The 13,068-nt window shown below is 38.3% G+C and overlaps 1 protein-coding gene across 2 annotated transcripts in view; it reads left to right on the top strand.

The window, feature by feature from the left end:
- Positions 1 to 13,068, top strand: part of LOC105252722 (homeobox protein araucan) — a 70,782-nt gene that overhangs the window by 18,264 nt on the left and 39,450 nt on the right. Inside the window, exon 1 of one of the 2 annotated variants that reach the window (XM_011260252.3) lies at positions 7,942 to 8,697. The exons of the other annotated variant lie outside the window; for it this stretch is intronic. Within the exon in view, the coding sequence (XP_011258554.1) occupies positions 8,650 to 8,697 (48 nt within the window). The 5' untranslated portion in view covers positions 7,942 to 8,649. Of the gene's footprint in view, positions 1 to 7,941; positions 8,698 to 13,068 lie in introns of those variants that run through there. 2 annotated transcript variants of the gene reach the window in all.

Here is a 13,068-nt window from a genome sequence, read left to right as displayed (position 1 = left end):
GCGACGCAACGGCTGTGAGCGTGAAAGATATATAATGATGATTGTGAAGACTATAATTATTGTAGCAACACTCGAGGCAATTAATAAAAAGATGAATTATCAAGATGGATAATTACTTCGAAGAGTTCATACACGCGATTATTCGGCAACAAGGATTGTTAAAGCAAGTTATTATATGTTTAATTCTTAAAAAAATTTGTAGTTTCTAAACATTTCTTTTTATCTTAAAAAATTAGAGAATTTTCTCTTTCTCTCGTGGAATTTATTAAAATTTTTTTTTTCAAAATTCTCTAATAAATTTGTTCTTATATAGTAAGAAGCGTTGATCGGTCAAAATATCCGAGTCGAAATTTTTTTTTCTTATATGTGTATATATATATATACAAGTGTATGTATATATATATATATATATATATATATTCTGCATATATTTAATATTTTAGCAAAATACAACCTTTATTATAATTCTTAATGATAAAAAAATAAAAATGCAAACAAAAAATGCTGAAAATGTTTATCTTGTGAAAGCCATTCAATTTCTTTCAAATCTAACATTTGGAACTTAAGTGGCTCTTCATTCTTCTTGATCTTGTATAAATAGAAAATATTAGAAAGCGCATGCAATAAAGAAACATATTTCGAAAAATTACATTAAAAAATTTTCTAATTTTACATGGAATTTTGAATAAAAATAATATCAGTTTCTCAAGGAAATTTCAATTTCTCAAAGAAATTTTTCCAAGATTAAACAGACATTCTATAAATATATATTAATGAGAAACATAAAGAAATCCATTTTTCCGCCATTCGCAATTCCGTGATGCTTTATGCTCTCCTTTGCATTATCCGCTACACATACGCTCTTTGAAATTGTTACCTTTCAAATCAGTTACGCATGCCGTGCACGCATAGCGTAATTTTTCCGCCACAGCTAGACCGAGAGATATCGTTATGATTACTGTTTTTTCCGTAAGAAACTTCTAATCGCTCTCTAATTTTAATCGACGCAACGCACAATAAAACGCAATTACAAACTGCGCGTGTAGACGCGACCGGATTCTTCTTGAATGTACAGATTGACGATCGTGCCTCGAATATCTTGTATGTCGATGAACGCGAAGTACATAAACGAACGAGTTGGAGGCGTTAGAGGGAAGGAACAAAGAAAAAAACGGCTTTAAATGAATTTCAATGGGCGCGGTATGATTCGAGTCTTTTTTTTTCTCCTCTCTCTTTCGCTCTCCGTCTCTCTTTGGGGTAAAAAGGTTCGCTAGGAACTCTGGTCGCGCTGTCTTTCTCTCTTTCCTCCTTTCGAGAAGCAAACACGATTGGACGCCAAAGTGTACGGCCTTGTTTCTCTACATTATGGATGCATTATAATTATCTATTCATTTTCCATGAGCACGTAACATCACGGTAAGTGCTGTTCATGCGATCTTGTGCGCTTTGCCCTTGATTGCGAGTGAGAAAAGGAAGACGAAGACGTGTAAGATACGCGACATACGAGGTTGATTATTACGTGTTGCTGGAACTGTTACGCTTGAATTGATACGTTACTTGAGAAATGTGTTCTTTTCCTCTAAATATGAGCTTGCATCAACTCATGCAATGTTCATAAAGATAAAAGTATTAACTTTAGGCGTAACTTTTTGATGCAACCATTAAAAGCGCAGATTATGGAGAGACTCCGGAGTGTCTTTTACTATCAGAGTTCCCTCTGTCTTATTTGCTTCCTTGCGAAGACAGAATCCAGCAAGTAAGATTTCAGCATTATGTTCCAGAATAAAGAATGATCAAATATTGAAGGAAAATTTTCGCATCGTGTCGCGTCCTTTGTTTTAACTGTTTTATTGTCGTATTACTCTGCGTTCTGTTCGTGTATCGCGAAATCTGTCGTGCAGCCGATGTGGCAAAGACTCCGGAAAATATGCATCGCGATGCTTATCGCTGACGTGATACGTTTCCGTTCCTCATAAACAATGGATAATAGCCGTATAATGGCATCGCAATTGCGGTATCGCGATAGCGTCTAATATACGTGCTTTGTCAGTATTTTTGTGCAATATTGCCAGCTGTCTCTTTTCCCGGACGGCTTTATCCCTCTTTTTTCCTCTTTTCGCTCACGCTCTTTCTATAATCGAGCCTCTATTGAGCTCTTTTCGCGATTATTCGATGTATCGAACGGCACGCACGTTTTACAGCGTTCGAAAACGCATAGCCAAGAGACAATAAATAGTGACCGGGTTGCACAAAAGGGAGAAGAGGACGCGAAAGAACGATGGACGATGAATACGCGCGCGTACATCCGCGCCAAGAGAACCATGTTTTTAACCCTTTGCGCGATGTGCGACAGCAAAAAGTTTCGCCATTTATAGCGGCTAAACATGTGCCGTCTATCACGCGCGATCTGCATTAGACTTCGTTGCAACGAAAGGGTTAATGAAAACCGTTCGACAATTAGGCTCGATAAAGCCTGACAGCGTCTCCACGATATTCTGCGTTCAATCCAATACGAACGATCACTTTTATGGCAATTATTCGTTCATATCCCTATTGTCGTGTTGTGCCAGGCTCTTTCCGGGCTTTATTCTTATATAATTATATAATTGATATATATATATATATATTTGATATTTTTATATCAAATATATATATTTATATATTATTATACATAGTGCAAAATTTGTTTCATTTAAGATATCATTTATTAATTACATCAGCAATTTTTTATTCTACATTTAAACTAATTATACTTCTTCGCTAATAATATCGAATAATTACATTGTTAAAGTATTTTTTTATTATTCAGTACGACTTTTTATTACATTCGCTGATCTAAAGTATTCGTATACGCGCGAGAGTCTGCGCGTCGATGATCTTTTGTGAAAAATAAAATCGCAACTCTGTGGCTTAGGTGTCCCCGCGTACGAGGGGGTGGACTCCCTCTTTCGTGCGCGGGGATAAAATGGAAATGCCTGGCAGCGGGCGGTATAGGGGAAACCCCGTGGATTCGACTGTTTCGAGGCGAGAGTGCGAGAGAACGAGAGCGTACAAGGGAGCCATCCGGATTTGCCCCTTCGTACTACCACCCGCATTGAAAGCAATGTTTCCTACTCTTATGCCAAAAAAAAACTCCCCGATTTATTTCTCCGGACGATCGCACATCGGAACGATATATATGGACGCCGATAAAATCCGGCGGTGACTGATCAAAATCTTTCCTTTTTTTCGGCTACATGATGTTTCCATCGATTCGAACGATTCAAACCTGCACGAGAGATGCAATCCATCAACTATTATTTCGTCACCCGCGAAAAAAAAAACGAGATTTTATCAGAAATGAGATATCTCATTTTTTACATACATTTAAATAATTATGTATATATATATATATATATATATATATATATATACATAATTATTTAAATGTATGTAAAAAATGAGATATCTCATTTCTGATAAAATCTTGTTTTATATATATATATATATATATATATATATATATATATATATATATAGTTTAATATTGAGCTGAAGTAAATGTATACAAAGTTTCTAAAAAGTCTAAATTTTTCGTTCCGACTAATTTTCCCTGGATGTAATTTTTTATAATGATTTGAACGATTCGGAGTTTTAAGATTGCTCCGAAATTTTTCTCGAGACTCCACCGAGGAGACTGTAGAATCTGTCCGCGTGAACGAAGAAAGAAGAGGGTCGTCGAGCGAGCGAGAGGAGCGCTGCAGTTTATTTCGGTCGGGTTAATTAGTGTTGCCTCGCGAGGTTTACGGTTGACATTTCGTTGGTCGTTCGTTCGTTCGTCGTTCTACGGAGGTAGGGAAAAGGGAGAGAACGCAAAGAAGGACAGACAAGGGGGCTGGGAGGAGGGACCGGCTTTTTTACGGCAACACACTGGTCGGCCATGCCGAAGAGGAAGACGAAGTCGACGCAGAAGTATAGAGGAGGAAAACGGACGAGTTACAAGAACGTTCCGACCAATAAAACTGCAGTGCCCCTCGAAGGTACCCCGAAGGCGCCAGGGCAGTCTGGATCTCCTCTTATTAGCCTCTCCACTTCAGCGTGTTCGCCTCAGAAACCCGCGTAACAATCTTTTGTCTTATTCCGCGGTGTGAATCGCGCCATTCGAATAGAAGCCCGCTTTTATGATTCCACCGCGATTGCTTTTGGAAAGAGCAGTAGAAAATCTCGTAAAGCAGTCATAAAAGCTAGTAGAAGCATTACAATAGTATAATGTAATAAGATGAGTGAATTCTCTCTCTCAGAGAAAGAAGTCCGTATTAAAAGAAAAAAAGAGTCTGTCTAACGAAAAGGAATCAGCTTCTCTCGGTCTTGCATGATTTATTCTCGAAGCTTTCGAGGAATGTGAAAGAAGTGAGAAATTTGAAAAAAATACTTGTATGAGTCGTAAGAATGAACAGTGAAACGAGAGCGAGGAAATAGGAAGAAAGGTGGACAGTTTGGTACCTTATTAAGCATCCTTATCGCCAGCTCGAGCGTGACATGGTCGTTTAACTTTTACTCGACCCGCGAACAAGTAATGAACACACACCGACCAGCAAGATAGAACCCGACAGTTCCTTCTTCTTCTGTTAGAAATCTTGACTTTATCACATTTGAAAAACTTGACGGCTGTAAACAGCAAATGACTCGACGCAACTTGGACGCGGATATTTCAGTTGAAATTTACAACGGTCCTGTCCAGTTAGGGGCGAGAATCATGTCGGCATAGAAATCGAATATTTCTCTGAGTTTTATAGGTGTCGATGTCACATATGAAGGAGCCTTCTTTCCATTATTTTAAATAAAAAACCAATCTAAGAATCGAAAATTGCATCGCAAAACAAAAATCCGGCTACGACTAAAATAATTACGCGCTATAAAATGTGGAAGGAAGATGACCCTCTGTTTCCGCGGTGATATCATTCCTTTTATCTGTGAATCGTACGCGATAATATAACAGGGTAACGATAAAAACTGACGAACCACGAGCGCCCCGCGTGTTTCGTTTTCCCGTAATCATAAATGTTACGTCCAACAACGAAACAAATGGACGTTCAACATCCGAGTGATATTTTCACACTGCGTACCACCTGCCGCCACATTTCATTTTGTCATCTCCGCATCCGTCGCGTAATTCTTCTAGTTTAATTATTCCATGTTTGTCAAACAATATTGTTGCGTATTGCGAACAAAAAATATTTTCTCGCTGTTAAATTATTTAAAATATTTTTAAAATATTTTTAGTTAAAATATTTAAAATATTTTTAATATAAAAATGTACCTGTATTACAAGTTTTTAAAGTTTCTCTTGGCTATAAAAAGCACGAAAAGTGTTGTATTCTAAATCTTCAATTTCAATATAAGTCAGTTTTTTCTATTTTTATTAATGCGGACTGTAAATTGTTTTTTTAACATTTAACAAAGGTTTTATTATATTATTTTTAAACCATTATATTTCGCCTATTATTATATTTATTATTTTATTTATATTATGTCAAAAGAATTACCTGAGAAATATAATATTTGACTTTTGCATGAAAAGCCATCCTCCGGGGAATTTCCGATTTTTCGACAAAAGAAAAAAAAATCTCTTTTTCTTTATCTTTTGTCTACTTTTTCGAAATTAAAAACAAGTATTCCCAACATTATTGAACAATGTTTGCGAAAATAATTTATTATCTTTTCTTTTTTTCTGTATCTATTGTAATGTTGATGCAAAACTTTTAACTCGTTTATTTCGAAACTATAAAATTTCTTGAAAATAAATTAATCAATTGGACTGAAATTTTGCAATGCATTGTTTTTATTGTTTACAAATTGCAACAAAATTTATATTGTTGTAATTTATATTGTTAATTTATATTGTTTTACAAATTACGAACAAAAGATTTATAAACATTTATCTTTTTTACAATTATTGAAAAGTATGAAAAATATAAAAATGTGAAAAACTAATTCTTTAAAGTATTGTTATATTTTGTTATATTTTTTTTTATACAATTTTTTGTTGTAGTTCTTTAGATAATAGTCATATTTACAAATTAAAAATTTGTAAATACTTTTTTGTTTTAAACGAACAAAACTTTCAATATTATCCAAAAGAAAAAATTTCTTGTATGCGCTATCTTTTACTTCCAAAAATTCCAACATTTTATTATTATTATACATTCGAAAAATCTCTTTGAGAAAAATCTCTTTCGTGCAGTGAGAGTATAATGTTTTCTATTGAGGGATGATTATCCGAGAGGAACGCAGGATTAAATACAAATTTTGTCTGAATGTTGCACGTGACTCTTTGGAAAGAGTCGTGGCAAGAATGAGGCTCCTTGACAAAAGCTGCGGTTTTGGGACAAGTTTTTTTTAAAACTTTGGTATTATATTCGTTCACGAACATAATCGGCAAATCACCAGGTTTACGCAGAACAATAAATCATCGGGTGGGGCTCGTTTCCTCAAGGTACCCGGGGTGCAGGTACAAGATTCTCGGAGGGATGTTTATCTCGTCTTGAGTACCTCGTCAACCTGTCAGTTAATCCTATTAGTAGCGGTGGATCTTATTGCGTCGCAACTAGTATCTTCTCGTTGTCTCCTGACAGTTTACCATTTTTATCCGTTCTTGTCCTTTTTCACCATCCTTATCTTCAAGGAAGTGGACCTCAGATTCGTTTTCTTTGTTATAAATTAGCTTGTTTAGAATTTATCAATGTATTATCGATAAAATATTTCTTTCTGACTTTTAAATCAATAATACTACTTAATATGTGTGCAATTTAATGAAATTCGATAAACTATATCCGGTTTTTATTGCAGAATGAAACGCGACCACTTATCGTGTTTCTGGGCGATGAAAATTCTTGCATACAAGCGTATATAGCAATCTCTTGCGCTAATTTAGCGGATAAGTATTTCATGCGCGTTTAATGGTTTCGGCCCATTGGTACGACCTAATAACCCGTGAAATTATTCAAGTTGCACGGTACGGGGTAAATCCCACCGGCTAATCTTCTCGGCGTCCATCGCTCGTGAAATTTTCAATGGGAGAACAATAGGCCAGAACAAATGTTTGGCTTATGCACCGGCGCCAGAAACATACGATACTGTACTGGGTGACCGCGACCCCGCTTTGTCTATCGATATCCTCTCTATGGTAAACTCTTTCTCGAAAGCGCGATATATGATGAAAATTTTAATTTGTAACGTATTTCGGAGATGTATTATTTGTAATGTACAACTTGCTACTAGGAATTTGGAAAAATGTATTTAAAATTATGTTTATATCGGTACACTTTTTTTTTTCAAACGCAACTTTCAACGCGTGTCGAAAATTGGCTCCTGCTAAGATACGAATTTGCGCGCTTTGAAAGAGGACTTTGTCGCGCTGACATTTGACAATCGCCCTATATTTTACGATCTCACGGGCCTGGACGCGATATATCGGCCGGAAGAGATCCGCCTCCTCCTCGCGCGCGAGCGGGGACGAGAGGAAGTGGGAGAGACGGAGAAACGCGGATTTATTCAAGTCCCTCGACGTCGAGTTGACAAGAGTAGAGCCGCGTAAACATACTCGTTTCTCCTTGTTCAGCCGCGATCGTGCAGCATCCCGCGACGAGGCAGGGCGTCGCGACGCCGATCGTTCGACGATACTTCCACTCGGGGTGAGTGGCGCGACGGGAGGGGATGAAAGGCGTCGCGACGTCGATGGATACGTTCAAAAAATAACTTTCGCGACCAATCGTGGACGGCCAGGCAACCCATGGATCCCGCCCTTGGACCAGCGAACAATCCCGCGATTGCTCCGTTCCATTCCAGTCGCCACCCATGATTCTCGGTGGGGATACCCGATGCTTTCGGTTTTCCTCGCCAGAGGGGGAGCCGCGACAGAGAGAGCACGGAACCGGAGGAGCTCGCTGAAGTGGTGTGAGTGCTGCCGAGTCAGTCGCAGACTGGAGTGCCCTGTGAGAGCAGGGGACGGACCGAACGAACGAACGAGAACTTGTACTCTATATATCCTGAGCGCGCCCGCCGACGCTTTGCTCGCGCGAAACGAATGTCCGTCTATCCGAATGTCCGTCCCGCATCTCTCCCGGTGTCGTCGTCTCGATATCGCGTCCCAGTGTCGCGTCCCGTGCCAGCTGTTTTCATGACGTGCCGCGTCAGGAACCGCGAGCCGTTCCGTGTCGTCGCGACAAGAGGAAGATTCTACGCTATCGCGGCTCGTCGCTGATCTCTCGCCAACGTCAAGCAGGAACTCGGAATTGAAGTGCGCGATGACGTCTCATTGATGAATCGTGTGATTGCTGGAGAAAAACGTGCGTCATGAGGTCGGTCACGGCCGACCAGGACTTTGGCGCAGCCTGATGCCAGATCTTCTCGATGCCGTCGTGCTCCGACTCCGTTTTTCCGTTTAAAGACATTGTCGCGCGACGTATAGAGACACAGTGAAGAAGAGAGAAAGAGAGAGAAAGAGAGAGAGAGAGAAAGAGATAGAGCGATAGAGGGCGAAAGAGAGAGAGAGAGAGAGAGAAAGAGAGAGTGCAGTGCGTGCAGGTGCGGGATTGTGCCCCGTTCCGCGTACATTTGGGGAGAGAAAAGGAGAGAGAGCTGCACGTCGACGCGCGTAAACTCCAGACCATGTCAGCGTACGCGCAATTCGGATACTCGTATCCGTCGGCGTCCCAGGTAAGCCACTTTATCAATCGCTACAAATCGCGCTGATGCGATCAAACTGTTGAAACTCACTCTGTTCGATGCGCATCGAATAATTTAGAAAACGTAACCGCGGAGGAGTTTCTTTTGGCCCCGCTTAAAATGCAGATTTATCGTCGCATAGATGTATCTTGTAAACGTAGATTCGATGCTGTATTTTCCATTTATCGCACGTTTACGTAAGTAACTTGCCCCACGAAGATAGACGAGATTTATCTCTCTCGAAACGAGAACCGATCTTCGAAGAAACGGAATTCCACGCGACCGGTCGTTGCCAATAATAGCGCACAATTAACATTCGCGCGAGTTCGCTCGAAGAAAGCGAGATCGCCTTAGAGAGACGCGCGCCTACCTTACCTTCCTCGTAGGCAGGCTAGAAGCTGCACAGAAAGGCGCGGAAACTCAGCGACGGCCGTCGCTCGAGCGCGTGACGCGACGATGGAAAAGGGTCCCGCATTCTAATGTCACTTGGCGCTATCGTTGGGTTCTGATCTAACGCTCTCCAATCTCTCGAATCGAATCTACGTCGACACAGAAACTATGATACATATAAATGATGCCTAGGAGTTTGCACGTTCAACGTTAAATACAGATTAGTCCCCTTCTTTCCCCCTTCCATGCACATGGCGCACTTTAATTTATTAGCTCTCTGAAACGAATTGTATGTCGAAGGTACGATTGATCGATGCAGAACGCGCGAATGAAAAGAATTTGGAAGATAACGTTACTGTTCTTCTTTTTGGAAAGATAGGACTTTAATTAATCACTCGCGTATCGATTAATTATCTCCGGTTTTGCGGCAAAAGCGAGACCTTTGCGATCGGTTATTTATAACGATGGATCTCTTTCGCATCATGGATATTTTTGACTTAATGAGATCGTGGCATCCGAGCTGGTTTTACGGCGATGATCGACACGGATGCGGATTTTTCGAACGGAGTAATTAAGAATTTTTGCGATCCAATTTTACGCGTAGGATGGATGCTATTAGAGGTCAAGTAAACAAGCGCAAAAGTAGATATTCCTGCATTTCTCAAGTCAGTGTAATCAGACCGATTGATATATATAAATCGATATACACGGACATATCGGATAAGTGCTTTCCGCCTATTTACATTTCCATTGGATTACACGCAATTCGACTACGCATAACTAAATTAACAAAAATTGTTTGCTAATTAATAATAAAATGATATTTTCAAGAAGAAATATAAATATGCACTTATTTGCTCGTTGATTGAAAACAAGTTCTCTCCCGGTTTTCAGCTTCAATAATTCCATGTCAACGTTATCTCGTTTATTCACACTCTTCGTATATAAAAATGAATAATCAATATAATTTTAATACATATACTATACATATAAAATTGTACCGTTAATACTAAATATATAAATAATTTTCTATCTTCATCTTATTCTTAATTATTTTTCTATGGAATAATATCAGTGTTTAAAAGAACTTTCAATAATATTGTTAGCTTTTTATTTATTCATCGTAATACTCGAGTATTATTAATGCTATACATAAAAAGACTGAAACGAAATAAAATTTCGGCACATTTGGATATCATTTAAATATAGATCGAAAAAACGATGTCAATATTTATATAAATTTACATGAAAAAATATGACGATATTGCAGTATCTTAGCTCTTGCATAAATCTGTTTGTAACAATCGCTCGGTACACATAATATTAAAATACACTGTTGAATATGCGGGACAACATTAATGTTAACAAAACGTTGAATGATATGGCATTATAAAGATATATTATGTGTCGGTTGTCGAGTTAAATTAGATAGGCGGTAATTAAGATTCTAGTTCGTCCGCGATGAATATTCAGTCGCGCGTTTCGTTGGAGTTTTTCTTCCGCTTGACCCTTCCGTGTCAATTTCGCTAGTGAATTTATTGAAAATCGCTTCAATGATTTTATTAACGATGCCGTTTAATTTATATTAAAATTAAAAATATGAAGCAAGAATGTATAATTTCGGTTTCATGTGCAATGCGAATCGTGGAATGTATCACATAAATTGTTTTTATATTCATTTAATTGGATTTTATAAATGTCACATAGATTGGTATATATATATATATATATATATATATATATATATATATGGAATTGATGGATAGATAAATGGAATGTATCACATAAATTGTAATTACACATTGACATGTTAAATAGAAAAAAGAAAAATCAGTTTTGATCATTTTTTTACGTCAAAAACTCAAAAATTGTCTTCCCGCAAAAAGATCGATTCTGTAAAAATTATACTCGCGGTACGTTCGTAGGACATCCGGTACGGGTATTACAATTTTGTTCTTCGTAGATATCTTCTTCGAAATTCCCTTCTCCCCTTTTCAACTTCGATTTTCGATCCATTTACTTTAGTTAGATAGTTAGATAGTTTAAACAATTGGATCACTCTTCTGAAACTATTTAATTTATAGTTTTGTCGAAAACCCTTCCAAGTGGGAAACTGTTCGTTTACTGTTCATTTAAAATACAAAGTAGGATAAGATAAATTAATCCTCGAGAATCTGTAAGGGTGAAAAATTTGACGTTAAAATTGGAGCAAAATTTCGATTCGGGATGATGCACGCGCATCGCGCATTCTCCAAAAAAAAAAGAGAGAAAGATGGAAATAAATAATGCCCGATAAAAGCGCCGCGCACGTAAAGTACATCGAGGGTCGCGCAGGTGCAGCAATAATACGGGTAGGTCTACCCGCATCGACCGCCGCAGCCGCGGAGGATCCGTTGTAAGCGAGTGAGCGCTGTAAATTGCATTATTATTTGCCGCAACGTCAAAGTTGAAGCCTCGATGAATTCCGGACACGGAGGCGCAGCTTCGCCGATTCCCGGGGAAAAAAAAAAGATAAAAATATGACACCGAGATCTTTCTCTTTTTCTCTTTAACGAGTCAAGAATCTGCATAATCGTGCTGAGCAACGCGGTACCTTCACTTTATAAATACCGCGTTCTTGATTGATTCATTGGGACGTGAAGTAATTTGAAGAGAAACTTTGCGCCGTGTTATTTCGATGTAATCCGTGCTTCTCGTTGCGACACATCTCTCCCTCGAGATCCCATAAAATTATCCAAGTCCTATGAATTCGTTAAAACACGAGTATCGAGCGGTGAAATTTAAACAACGTCTAACGCTTCAATTACTCAAGATACCTGACCGCATTTGATTCGTTAATATTTTCTACAGCAAAATATCCTCGAGTATTTATTTCATTGGAATACGTATGTATACGCGGGGAAAAAATTTCTTCCGTCACATTCAATATACGAGATCAAATGTAGGATAGAATGCGTCGCGTTGACGATGAGCCGTTCATTTATTCGTAATCTACATACATCGCGCAAATGGAGTAGGAGATCCGGTTATACCGTTGGAAACGAATGATTAACATGTACATAAGCGTAGTAATTATGTATAATTATCTAAATGGCGTTACGAAATTTGTCATGGTTTACGAACAAGTGCGCGTTGCACGTCCATGCCGTAAGATAATGACTACCTTGTACCGATGATTTCTAAGCACATGCGATAATTGACGTTTATACTCTATTTATTAACGCGATTCGCCGTAGATGGAATAGGACAAGTCGTAAAATCTACAATTTTAATTACGGATCAATTATATCCCGATAGCTTTGATTACTTAATATTTGCTAGCGATCTTATCTCCTTGAAATTATTGTAAGATTAGTGTAGATAAGAAATAAGATATATAAATAAAAGGCTTAAAGGACCAACGCAGAGATGACTGGTTGCGAAAAATAAAATTAAAACGGTTATCACAGAAATGTTCTAATCTATCATATTCCGTTTATTATAATAACGATATACGCGCGTTATTATAATAACGATATACGTCCGGTTCTCTCTCAGTCGTGTCCCTTCATAGACTGGAGGGTCACGAATTTGATTGGGAGAACATTTCCATTCTAGAAGAAGAACCGAGATTTAGAAAGAGACTGATTGCAGAAATGTTGCATATTTGCAGTCAGTCTCATAGCATCAACATTCAGAGTGATACTGAGTTTTTGGATAGGATATATTTGCCGATTATTAAAAAGTTTTCACATTGAATTTTTGGAATTGTTTGGTTCTGTTTAAATTTCTCCTTTTGAAGTCATATTCCTTCTTCCCTCTCCCCTCCCCCCCCCTTTTCCATAGAGTGGACTCTCGCTTGCCTCTCTTCTCGATCAAGTCTATCAGTTTAGCGCTATTAACAAGGACGTGTGTATTGTGCCGGTTTCGCTCTCCCCTCGAAGTAATTGTTCATTATTCTCTGTTAATTTTGAGACAGGGTATGAATTTTTC

Source organism: Camponotus floridanus, unplaced genomic scaffold (genome assembly GCF_003227725.1).
Source record: "Camponotus floridanus strain SB8 unplaced genomic scaffold, Cflo_v7.5 scaffold20, whole genome shotgun sequence".
In the NCBI taxonomy this organism is placed as follows: Eukaryota; Metazoa; Arthropoda; class Insecta; order Hymenoptera; family Formicidae; genus Camponotus; species Camponotus floridanus.
Note: the sequence above shows the minus strand (reverse complement) of the source record. Positions and strands in the feature narration are given on the sequence as shown.